The 12,532-nt window shown below is 41.6% G+C and overlaps 1 protein-coding gene across 1 annotated transcript; it reads right to left on the bottom strand.

The window, feature by feature from the left end:
- Nucleotides 1–1,374: 1,374 nt before the first annotated feature.
- On the bottom strand, nucleotides 1,375–4,096 carry irf2bp2b (interferon regulatory factor 2 binding protein 2b). The gene is given in 5 exon segments (XM_054604529.1): nucleotides 1,375–2,293; nucleotides 2,296–2,443; nucleotides 2,445–2,635; nucleotides 3,038–3,251; nucleotides 3,253–4,096. Coding segments are annotated over 5 exon segments (1,617 nt in total). The 5' UTR covers nucleotides 3,901–4,096; the 3' UTR covers nucleotides 1,375–1,877.
- Between the last annotated feature and the right edge of the window lie 8,436 nt (nucleotides 4,097–12,532).

Genomic DNA, 12,532 nt, shown 5'->3' with positions numbered 1-12,532 from the left:
TGTGCAACTTCCAAGTTTTGATAAAAATAAACGTGTCATGAAAAGTGTCAGCTTCAGCTTTAAACCTGAATCTGCAAGTATTAAAGTCCGTGGAGGAGAAGCAGCCAGAGACCCAGGAAGGGGTTAACGTTTCCCTTCCTCGCTGCTGCCGCTCTGAATGGCGGCTGAAAGCGACGGGGCCCCGGCATAAACACACACAGGCCCCCATTCATCCGCTCGCTGTGTGATCAACCTTGAACAGTGGAAGGCGTGTTATTGCAGCAGCGAGGGGGAGGAGACAGAAAAAAGAAGAAGAGGAAGGGAGGGAGGAAAGGTGGGGGTGGGGGGACGGTGACTCAGGAATTCCACCGTGGAGCACGTGACCCCTGAGCAAGGCATTTATGTCCTCCCTTCTAGTCTTGAGGCAGGGGCCCCTAAGAGCTCCTTCTTCTTCGTGTTATTTTGGCGTGACGCAGAGAGAATATCCACACAAGTGACCGAATCACATCATGTAGAATATTCCCTTACAACTGAAGAAACAAAAACAAATGTGCCGTTTTTCATGGGAAATAGAGACAAAATAAACAAGATTCAAGCCTCCAAATCCCATCTGACAGGAGCCATTTTGTCAGATGAAGCGGGGAGCCAGTTTGGATTTCATTCCCCGGGGGCCAAAAACAGAGCCCTGAGGCGCCTCTGTCATCCTGACAGCCTGACAGAGCGAGTTTTGCTTGAAAAACTAGGACAGGCTGCTTGGCGTTAACAGTCCCAGCGCCGCCACGGCCGCTCATGACATCACGTCTCATGCACGTTTTCCGCCCAAATCAGGGTGTGTGATCCGTGTGACCCTGATCCGCTGCCAGGCTTTTTTTTTTTTTTTTACAAACTAAAAGAGGAGCTTGATTCGGTGCCATGAGGGAGCGCGTTAGTCAGCAACATGAGGGAAAAGAAATAACAATCCAAAACATGTCAACATACTGTCAGGGCATGTGAAGCGCTCAGAGTCGTTCTGACACCACGGATGCGTCACCAAACGCTTCGCCGGGGCGTCGCTTTGAAGCGTCGCGTTTCCACGGCAGGCTATTTTTAGGCCCCCTCGTTATCTCCCAACACTCGCAGGACACGAGGCCCGGCAGCGAGCGACCTCAGCCCGCCTACGTGTGATTTACTGTACAAAAACGTTTATGCAACACACTTCTAGCCCGGCCTTCACCCCCCCTCCTCCCTCCTTCTCTCTCCTTCCTCCCACTCCTCCCCTGGAAGCCAGTTTGTGCCTGTTGGAAGGTATTGCATCATGGCTGAATCACAATCAGGCCACGGCTCTCCAAAACCGACTCCTGGCCTCGCAGATTATGGAAAAAGAAGCAAAACCACAGAGACACTGGAGGTATTATTACAAGGTCTGAAACTGTATTTGGCAAGTTTTTTTTTTTTCTTAAACAAGTGCATACATGTACAGCTAGAAGCATTTTTTTTTTTTTTTTTTTCTTTTTTTTTTTTATTATTTTTTTGCCAAGTGCTCAGATTAGTCACATTCTATGTTTGACAGGACTGTCTCCAGACCTAAAGTACACCAACAGATTTAAAAGAAACAAAGTGTGATGATGATGATGGGGGGGAGGGGCTGTTATGAAGAGTACATACCTTTTTATCTTCAAAAATATAGAAACACAATGTATTGAAAAAAAAAAGAAGAATCAAAAAAAAAAAATTATACAGCCATGTTTACGAAGTATATACTTCCCTTGTGTCCAATATGTACATGTCCGTCAGTCTGTCTGGGGCCAGCTGGATGATTTATATTTGGGGTGAGTGTGTGTGTTACTTTATGTCCTGCTGCTGTTGCCGTAGTCGGATTACAAAAAGGAAAAGAGTTTGAGAGACAGCTGGGGAGCATTTCAAGGGTCCCGCTCCTTTTTAACTTTTATGTCCCCGGCCAAGATGGTGGCTATTTCCCCCTGCATGAAGGCCCAGGGCACGTTGGAGCCGACCAGCGGGCACCGCTCGCCGCTTGGGCAGTACACCTCGCCGGTGGCGCCCTGCTGCTTGATGCTCTCCCGGGAGCACGGGAAGCAGAACTTGTGCGACGCCACGGACGGGCACTGCACGAAGTGAGTGTCCTCCAGCCGCTCGTGGCACAAAGTGCAGCACAGTGGCACGCTGCCCGGCGGCACGGAAGAGTCCGGGATGCTCTGCAGCGGCGGCGCGTGGGGGTCCATGCCCCCGGGCCCGTGCTGCGCAGAGGGGTTGGCGCTCACAGGCCCCTCCCTCTGGGCCAGCCTCCTCTGCGAGGCCGAGGACGGCGACAGGGGCTGCCGCTGTTCCGCCGCGCGCCCGCCGTGGTGGAGTGTACCTGGTTGGCGTCCTTAGGCGAGCCCGTGCTGCCGGCGTTGTCCGTGGCGAGGATGAGCGCCGCCATGGGGGACTGGCCATTCTGCGCTGTGGCCGCCTCGGGGGCGTGGTTCGGGAGTGGGGGAGATTGTGGAAGGCGGAGCGGCCGAGAAGCCTTGCAGGGCCACCGGGGGCATTTTCAGGACCTCGGAGGGCGACGGGAGCCAATGTTGGCCCTCGCCGCCGTTCATCTTGGGGGCGCTGCCCTCGCCGTCTGGCTCCGGGGAGGCCTTCCTCTTCATGCTGCGTGGGTGCTTCCCCCTGTCTGTGTGGAAGAGGAAGAGGAAGAGGAAGAGGGAGGGTTAGCAGCACCAAACACAAACCAGCATGCTGCTCGTGTGAATCACTAAAAAAAAAAAAAAAAAAAGCACACACAGGATATTTCTCAACACGCAGTGAATTAAGGCTTTGTTTATGTCGCTACTGGGCTTTGCCAACGCTCTGCGCAGGCGCACTGACGCAAGGTGAACGGGTCCACACCAGCAGCGTGGCATTACCAAGCATGGTTTTTATATATATAAAAAAAAAAACAAAAAAAAAAAAAAACACGTCAGCACCGTGTTTGAAATGTGCTGACACACGTTTTTTTTTTAATTTTTTTTTTAAAAAAAATTATTATTAGTGCTGTTTTAGTTCCTGTTCTCACGGTGCATTCCACATTAAATACCTGTTTTTGAGGAAGTGGCGCCGGGTTCATAGCCCATCACCCTCTGCATGGCGGCGTGGTCCTTCTTAAACCTGCTGTCGAAGGTGTGCAGCGCCATCAGGTCCCGCACCGTCTTGCCTTTGCCTATCCACTCCTTGTGGCTGTCCGACATGTCCGACAGGCTGTCCGGCCTGTGTTTCTCTTTCATCTCCTCCGGACGCTTCCCGTGCTGCTCTCCCCGGGCCCAGGCTGCGCCAGCACCCGGGTATCCCCATCTGAGCCGGGCGTCCGTTCAGCGGGTGTATGGTGGAAATGCCTCCTCCGTTTACCAGGGGCACCAAATTTGGAGGCGCCGCGCTCGTCCTCCGGGGGTTCGGGCTCTGCCGGTTCAGCTCGGGTGGCTCGTCCGGTTTTGGGAACCCATTCGGCATAGGGAGCCCGTTTGCCTGCCTCCCAGTCGTCTGGTACTCCGGGCCCAACCGTGGAGGCCGGTCGGACAGCGGGTAGCGATCCAGCGGCTGCGGCGCACGGCTCGCCTGCTCCCCGGCCGAGTGGTTGAGCTCCTTCCCGGCCAGGTGGTGCGGCTTCCCCGGCCCCGGAGAGCGGCCGTCCTGGAAGCCGTGCGCTCTCTTCAGCTGCCTCGCCGTCTCGATGACAAACTCTATCCTGTCTGCACCCTCGTAGTTGACGCATCCACGGCACACCGGCTCCGTGAAGTCCCAGATCATCGCCCACGGCATGCGGGGCAGGTCGCACAGGTAACACGACTGCCTTCTGGAGGCTGCGACCGCCGCGGAGGACATGCTGAAACCCCGGAGCGAATGCACGGCTGCCCCCCAAACGTCCGTCAGATTCTTCAGAGATAAACCTGAAACTATTAACATATGAAAAGAAAAAAAAAAAAAAGAATCGGAATAATAACGCAATTGTTTTTTTTTTTTTGTTTTTTTTTTTCAGTCGCGCCGGCCGGAGCTCATCGTCGCTGCGTGCGTTGCCTCGGCGCGCCTCCGTCTGACGGCCGCGCTCACAGCTCCGCTCGATGCCTCGGCGTAGGCGTGACGTCAGCGCAGACGCTCTACGGCTTCGTACTCCGGGCTTCTGTTGACTGGAACCCCCCCTCCTCCGTCTCTGTCTTTATCCGGAGAGCTTTCACACCCGGGGATCGTGTAGTGGCCGTGAGGAGGCGTCACTCTGTGGTGTTTAGCGAGTAAGGGGAGAAGGACTTAGGTTTTTAAGATAAGATAAGATAATAATAATGATAATAACTTTATTTATGTAGCAAGGCAGCAAAACAGTCCAATAGAAAGAAACCAAATGAAATAACAAGTGATAATCAAATAAACAAACAAACCAAACAAACCAGATAAATACAATAAATACAATGAATAAAATAAATATGAATAAAATAAATAAAATAAATAAAATAAATAAAATAAATAAAATGAATAAAATAAATACAATAAATAAAATAAATAAAATAATGAAACCAAATGAAATAACAAGTGACAATCAAATAAACAAACAAACTAAATAAATAAAATAAAATAATGAAATAAATAAAATCAAGTGATTAAGATAATCCTTTATTATTTATTTATTTATTTTATTTATTTATATAGCACCTTTTAAAAACAAGGTTTACAAAGTGCTTCGACAGACAAGCCAGCAAAACAGAAAGTGGGGAGAAGTACTTAGGTTTTTAAGATAAGATAATAATAATAATAACAACTTTATTTATGTAGCACGGCAGGCAAGGCAGCAAAACAGTCCAATAGAAAGAAACCAAATGAAATAACAAGTGACAATCAAATAAACAAACAAACCAAACAAACCAGATAAATACAATAAATAAAATGAATAAAATAAATAATAAATACAATAAATAAAATAAATACAATAAATAAAATAAATAAAATAAATAAATTAATAAAATAAATACAATAAATAAAATAATTAAATTAATAAAATCAAGTGATTAAGATATTATTTATTTATTTTATTTATTTATATAGCACCTTTTAAAAACAAGGTTTACAAAGTGCTTCGGCAGACAAGGCAGCAAAACAGTCCAATAGAAAGAAACCAAATTAAATAACAAGTGACAATCAAATAAACAAACAAACAGACCAAATAAATACAATTAATAAAATAAATAAATTAAATAATGAAATATAAAATCAAGTGATTAAGATAATCCTTTATTATTTATTTATTTTATTTATTTATATAGCACCTTTTAAAAACAAGGTTTACAAAGTGCTTCGACAGACAAGCCAGCAAAACAGTGCAATAGAAGAAACATTAAGAACAATCGTTAGGATAAAACTAAACAAAGAAACAAAATGAAATAACAAGTGACAATCAAGTAAACGAACAAAATAAATGAAATCAAGTGAAATAGGTAAAATATAGTAAACAAATATAAGATAAAATACTAAGACCAAATGAAAATGAAACAATAAAACAACGACATCACATAAAAGCCATTCTGTAAAAATGTGATTTAAAAGAGATTACTGATTCTGCAAGCCTTATCACCTCCGGCAGGTCATTCCAAAGCCGAGGGGCCCTTATGGCGAAAGCACGGTCAGCGGGGAAATTTACAGGATTACAGCAGCATAGAGCAGTGGTTCTCAAATGGACCACTCCAGGGGGTACGTGTTAGCATCCATTCAAAAATCCTTTAAAAATAGTTATTTCATAATATTCAATAAAATACAAGTGTACGTTCATAAACTGAATTTTATATTCAGTAGGCTATTCAATTTCATTATCCTAAAAAACTCAAACAATGGAGTCGTGGTTGAGGCGTAGCAGCAATGCTGCTGAAAACACGGAGGGACAAGTGCCAAAGAAGGCGAAACCAGAGCCGTCAGAATTCAGGTCCAGGGGGTAACATCACTGAAAAAAGGTTGAGAACCACTGGCATAGGTTATAGTGCAAACAAGAGACATAGTAAAATAAAAAAAAAAGATCAAAATAAGTACTATAAATAAGCAAATGAGCAATAAAAAAAACAGTAAAGAACAGTAAAGAATCCACAGTAGAGCTGGGAGCAGAGCTGGTTGTGCAACCTGACAGCAGCAGGAAGGAAGGACCTGCGGTACCTCTCCTTCACACACTTTACTGACCTAATAGTACCACAAATAAATACTTTGATACAAGTAAAAGCCCTGTTCTGAAAATTGTACTTAATAGAACAATTATAGGCCTATTAGCATCAAAACATACTTGAAGTACTCAAAGTAAAAGTAGGCTACTCATTATGCAGAATGACTCATTTCAGAACAATGCATTATATTATTGTATTATAATTATTTATGCATTAATATGGGGACTAAATATAAGTACTTTATACCGCTGGGTAGTGCACTCTATAATATTACATTATTCTGTATTAATAATCTGCATCTGCAAAGTAACTAAATATGTAGTAAAGTAAAATGTATAATATTTACCTCTGAATTGTTGTGGAGTAGAAGCGTAAAGTCGTAGAAAATGGAAATACTCAAGTAAAGTAAAGTGCCTCAAATTGTACCACAGTAAAATAACTAAAAACATGTATCCACACGAATATAGTAATTAAAATAGTTTTATTTATAAGTTATACTGTTGGCAAATTTAAAATAAATATATGGATTTTCCAAGGGAGCGATTATTTCCTCCTCCAATCACAGGGAGCTGTATGTAGCTTGAGAGGATACAGTATCTGTATGATATTAAAAACTATCTTTTCCAGGTTGCCAAAAATATATAAGTATGTTGTTTCAGTAAATGTGTCAGAATATTAGGAATGAAATCTGGGTCCAAGCTGCACAATACCACTGACACGACTAAAATCAATCAGGTATCAGGAAAATAATATATCCAAAAACCATACAGGTTTTAACCTTGTGTATTTGATATGTTGTTTTTTTTCTGGGTTTTGCTATTTATATTATATTCACTCCAAGTCAGAAGAAAAATTCATTATTTCAAGATGGTTACCCGTGTTTGTAGCCCTCCAGTAATACACATTACATTTAACCAGATTTAACAACATGTGGCAATGAAACCAAATATTAACAACCAGAATGCATTCTTTTTTTTTTAATTAGATAAAGCAAAAACAAACATTTTATCCTAAAGTTGTCGCCTACAGCCTCGTTGTCTGCAGTATAAGCTGTTGTTCTATTGTCATTTGGGTCCATTTAATCTTTGGCCTGCTTTGTTACAGCCACTTTAAACTTCGGCATCGAAAATGAAACTTTCGGCATTGAAAACAAAAACATGAACTGAAAAGTAAAAATTGGCGTTGAAACAAAACACTTATATTGTAAAAGGTTGTATTTCCACTGGGAAAACACAACACAGGCATTAATTGCCAACATCTAAAGTCACTTTCTCAGCTCCATAAGCTACTTTGTGGTTCAAATTTTGATCCCTTGAATCAGAGGCAGAGTGAGAGCTCTCTCTTCTCTTTCCTCCTCTCTGCTCACAGGGAACCAAAGAGGTTTTATAAATACCAGAACCCTGAGCAGGGAGTTCAGCTGACAGCCTGCACACACACACACACACACACACACACACACACACACACACACACACACACACACACACACACACACACACACACACACACACACACACACACACACTCCTTTCACTGTTCAACAAGTGCTGAATCCACACACTTATATATTACAAGACAAATTAATAAATATATATATTTTTTTAAATGTATAATTATTATTTATATCTTAGCTTGCCCTATTTTAAGAGCACATGGCAACATTAAAATAATAACATTTAATAGGGCATGTGAAAAATGTCACTAAGTGTTGAAAAACAGGAACAACTCTGCAGAATGAAAGCAAACAAGTGTGTCAGAGATGATTGTCTCTCTCTCTCTCTCTCTCTCTCTCTCTCTCTCTGTTGCATTCCAGTCCCGGTGCCAGGCACCCGTGACGTCACGGGGCCAACAGCCAATCACAGAATTCAGCCGTTGTTGCCAAGCAGAGTGTAAGTCCTGCTGCTGAGCTGACTGTACACTGAGGGCAAAACATGGGAGCTGCACACCAAATATAACAAACCAGTTCCCGTTTTTGCAGACAAACAATCCAGATGACAAGACACATTTGAGTCCCAACATTGCCAAAATATAGAAAATATAGATGTGAACAAGATATATATATATATATATATATATATTATTTCATATAATTTAATCTTTATTTTCTTTAAAGAGGTGAAAAAATATGCCAGTGCAGCACAGCTGTTTAAACCTGTTTTCTACACAAATACGTTTTTATTAGTTTATTTTATTTATTTTTTTAATTTTATTTATTTTTATATTCTTTATTTGTGGAAATGTGAACCCTTGCAGTTACTTATCAGAAAAGAAAGAAAATATATTTATAAAAAAGAAACATTTTCTTACATAAAATAAAAGTTTTAGTTTCATGGTTTTATCAACAGGCTTAATTATATTCTATGTCAAGATACAGACAGTCATGTCTAGAAAGAAACAAGTTGATTTTATTTAGAAAGCGGTTGTAAGGCAGATTTCTTTGGGTAGTTTTTGGTTCTTTGGCATTATGTGGGACTACAGCAAACCTTTTATCTGTTACCACCATGTCAAGTTTATTTAAACATTAACCCACAGTTTGTAAATTTGCTCAGTCTGTTGACCTTTTAAACAAACAGTAGATTCCAGCTGCAGTTTGGTCTTTCTGCTTCAACAGCGCAAATACATTTAGTTATATATTTAGAAAACATATATAACTAGAATGTTATTAAAATAATTTATTGGCCTAGCGAAAGAGTGAAGAGACGTTGGTGTAAAAAGTCAGATAAATGCAGAGAAGATGAGTTCAGGGACAGAAAAGCAAGATGTTTGATCGTGTTTCTGTCTGGCCTGCGGTGAGTCAGCAGCACCGTCTCTTACTCACACAATACAATCACTGAAGTCGGCTCACTGCTGTCGGTCTTCACGGCATCATGTCATGGCCGACCTCTCTCCCTCCCCCACCCCCCCGAGTCAGCTGATGGAAAGAGAGGAAGAGAGGGAAGGGAAGTGAGAGGGGATGGAGGCAGTGGTGAACAATGAATCCTGTTTTTACTCCAGCAACGCCTCGGCCTGCTGCAGGCAAATGTGCAAATGTGCGTCCATGGATGGCGTTCACACATGAGCTGAGTTTGAGGCAAATTCAAAGCGGGAAAGGGAAACAAAAAGAGGTGAAATACAGAAGGTTACATAACGTCATCACCTCAAACACAGACACTAAAATAACAACATTGTGGATGAACATAACTTAATCGTGTCAAATACTTTCATCTAAATCATATCAAGTAAAATCAGTTTGTCTTGATTGTGTTATTTGAACACAACTTAGACTTGCAAATGAAATATAATTTTAATATTTAAATTCAATGTATTTGCCTTTTATTGAAACGATTGTTTGTCCTAAGTCAAGTCAAAGGAATTTAAGTTCCATTAACATTGGTTAAACAGTTCAAAACTATAAAAATGTTGTCTTTTTGTGTGAACGTGTACAAGTTTTGTCTGTTTTATTAATGTCAGTCTTGATAGTTTAACCAGTGTCTATCTTGTCTTTTTAATTAATGTTGTTGTCATTGCTGGTACTAGTAAGCGTTCATTTAAATTACTTTACCAAATGTGCACTAAAAAAGGATGACAAAATCATAATTTAGCATAGTTTAAATTATAGACACATTTATAGCTTCAGACCGCATAAAACCAGGCCTGTAAAAAGAAACGTATCCTGCAACTCTCTATGTCCCCATCGAAACACTAAGATAACTAATTACAACAGTCCTCCAGCCGTCATAAATGTGAAAAAGTAAAGAATGGGTGGAGGTGAAGGGGATTACATGGCTAAAGAGGAAATTCACATTTTATTAATGACTGTATTGATGCTGATGCAACGCTTTAGTTGCTTCAGTAAATCCTGATTTTGATGCCCATCATTTTTTTTATGGTTTTCTTTTGAAATGTTAACCCCTCCTGTTGTTTCCTTCCTGTCCTTGTGTGTTCCCCTCCTCCTTAATGTTCCACACCTGCCTTCAATTACTCACCTGCCCCTGATTTTGCCATCTGCCCACCTCGTTTATACGCTCCCTATAGTTTTCCCTGTTCCTCTGCCTCTTAAATACCGCTGGGCTTCGTACCCCGCTTGTTTGACGTCGCAACACTATGAATTGTGGGTAATTCCTTCAGGCAAAGTCTGCAGAAACGCTGACGTACACGAAGTCTGCATAATGTCTGCAAAAGGTGCTGTCAGACACTTGACGATTTGACAGTGGGATATTCTTCAACCCTTTGCAGGAGTGCACCTCCACGTCAGGAAGTCTCTCAGTGAGAACGTTGAGTTTGGGTCTGAAACTAGAAACTCAGACATCCATCTTGTGGATGACGAACATCTCTCGAGTATATAAATGTCCTGCTGTTGGTAGATAACGCAGGAATTTGATTTTTTTGACAACTAAAAACCAGAAACAGAGCTTCACCATGTTGCAGTAATGGTCACAGATGAACTGTAGGTCATGTGACAACCTGGTAACCTGATTACAATGGTGGTAAACATAAGTAATGAGATAAAAAAAGGTATTGATATATTCAAGTTACAGTTTAAATTAGAATAATTTGCCTTTTTAATTCCTTTTTTTGTAGTTCTTTTCAATTGAGTTTCATTTATTCAGAGCAAAAGTAATGCGTTAAGAGCAGCTAGTTAAGGAAGTAGGATTTTTCTTTTGTTTATCCACTTTTTAAATACATAATGCTGCATTAAGCATCACGGTGTGATTGTGAACATGCCTGAGTGTCCTGATCAGGAATGCATCATGGCTGCTGTTGCTCTCTGAAGCCTTTCTCCTATAATGAGCCTTTACAACCTGAAGATTTAACCCCCCCAATAAATCCTCTGAGTCAGCTGACTGATCATCCAGTCGCTGCCTCCCACAGTGGGGGGGGAATCCTTCATGTGATTTCACTTCCCAAATGGAAACACAAACATGAACTGACGACATTTCCCACATCATTCACTCAGCACCCAAACACAGGCAAAACACAGACGGGGAGATGTTGTTTTTAGCATTTTGGTGCTCAGGATCTCTGCGTTACATCAGAACTAAACTAACTGATCAACAGGTTCAGAAAACATAGAGCTGAAGACACACAGTACGTACTTATATAGTATATTCAATATGCTTATACCCAGTTAAAAGTGTTTTGTTAGTGCACCAAACTAGAACAGCCTGGTCTCAAAAACTCTCTTATGTTTATGCTTGAAGTATCATAGAAAACGTATTTTCGTCTGCAAAAGTCTGTATAGAGTTTGTTGAAACAGTTTACAGCAAAAGTCAAGTTGAACAAATGTATATTTACATTGGTTACTTAAATAACAAAACAAGCTTGTATTTTAAGCCAATCCAAGGTGTTTGTACTAAACCTGATCAAGTATTTTTCTTGCGTTTTTGTTGTTTTTTGGTTTCTATTTATAATATCAATAACTTTGACCGTAATTCACAAGAAAAACATTTTAATTTAACGTAATTGAGAATACAGTTTAGTTGTACGGGAAGGTCATTTTGTAGGAGACAGGATTGCTATTAATTAAAAACATGAGTTTCTCTATCCTTAGGTAAGAAAAACCTTATGCGACCTGTCAATCACAGTAAGCCCCGCCCTAAAGCTTACTCTGCTTTATGGTCTGTTTGACTCTAAATGGAGCATCATTTACTAAATGAACATCATGCTGTATTGAAAAAGACTTGAAACTAGAGATTGAGACCATAAACTCATGTTTACAATGTTTACTGAGGGAATAAATCAAGAGAGAAGTAGAGTCATTTTCTCATAGACTTCTATACAATCGGACTTCTTGTTGCATCCGGAGAGGTCGCCCCCTGATGGCCTGTCGAGAGAATGCGAGTTTTAAGAAACTTCCGCATCGGTTTCACTGGTCAGAACTGGAGGTTGCTTCCTGGTCTGAACGCAACTTAACAGCGTTTGAAATAACAGCCACTTTAGGCAACTTTCTGTCACTTTTAGGATTTTAGAACAGAACACAAATTACACAAAAGTTAGATGGGCAGTGAGATGAAGCAAGGAGGAGGACGACAAGTAAGCAGAAATACTTTCTTCTTGACATGGGCAGACTACTATGTTTGAAGCTTCCTGAGGCCTTTATAAGGAGTGCAATAAGTAAGACACCCCTTCTCAAAGCTGCCTGCCCTTCTGATTATAAAGCCTACATAGCAAAACATTCCTGCGACCGTCTCAGGCTCTAAACCGGCCGCAGTATGTGGGACGCTACAAGCTCACGAAGCTCAGTCAGCCGTGTTTTGCCCGATCAGCGGGGTCTTTAAATAGCCTCCCCCCGTGGGCCACTTGGATGAGAGATTTGCAGACTTGGCCTCGTGTCCGCAGGGGTCGACCCAGTCAGTTTATTCAGCTTAGCGCTTTCACATGGGGGGGGAGGAAGTCTCCACGATGGGAAATCAGTCCCGGGAAAA

The sequence above is a fragment of the Anoplopoma fimbria genome, chromosome 9 (assembly GCF_027596085.1).
Source record: "Anoplopoma fimbria isolate UVic2021 breed Golden Eagle Sablefish chromosome 9, Afim_UVic_2022, whole genome shotgun sequence".
NCBI classification, from domain to species: Eukaryota; Metazoa; Chordata; class Actinopteri; order Perciformes; family Anoplopomatidae; genus Anoplopoma; species Anoplopoma fimbria.
Note: the sequence above shows the minus strand (reverse complement) of the source record. Positions and strands in the feature narration are given on the sequence as shown.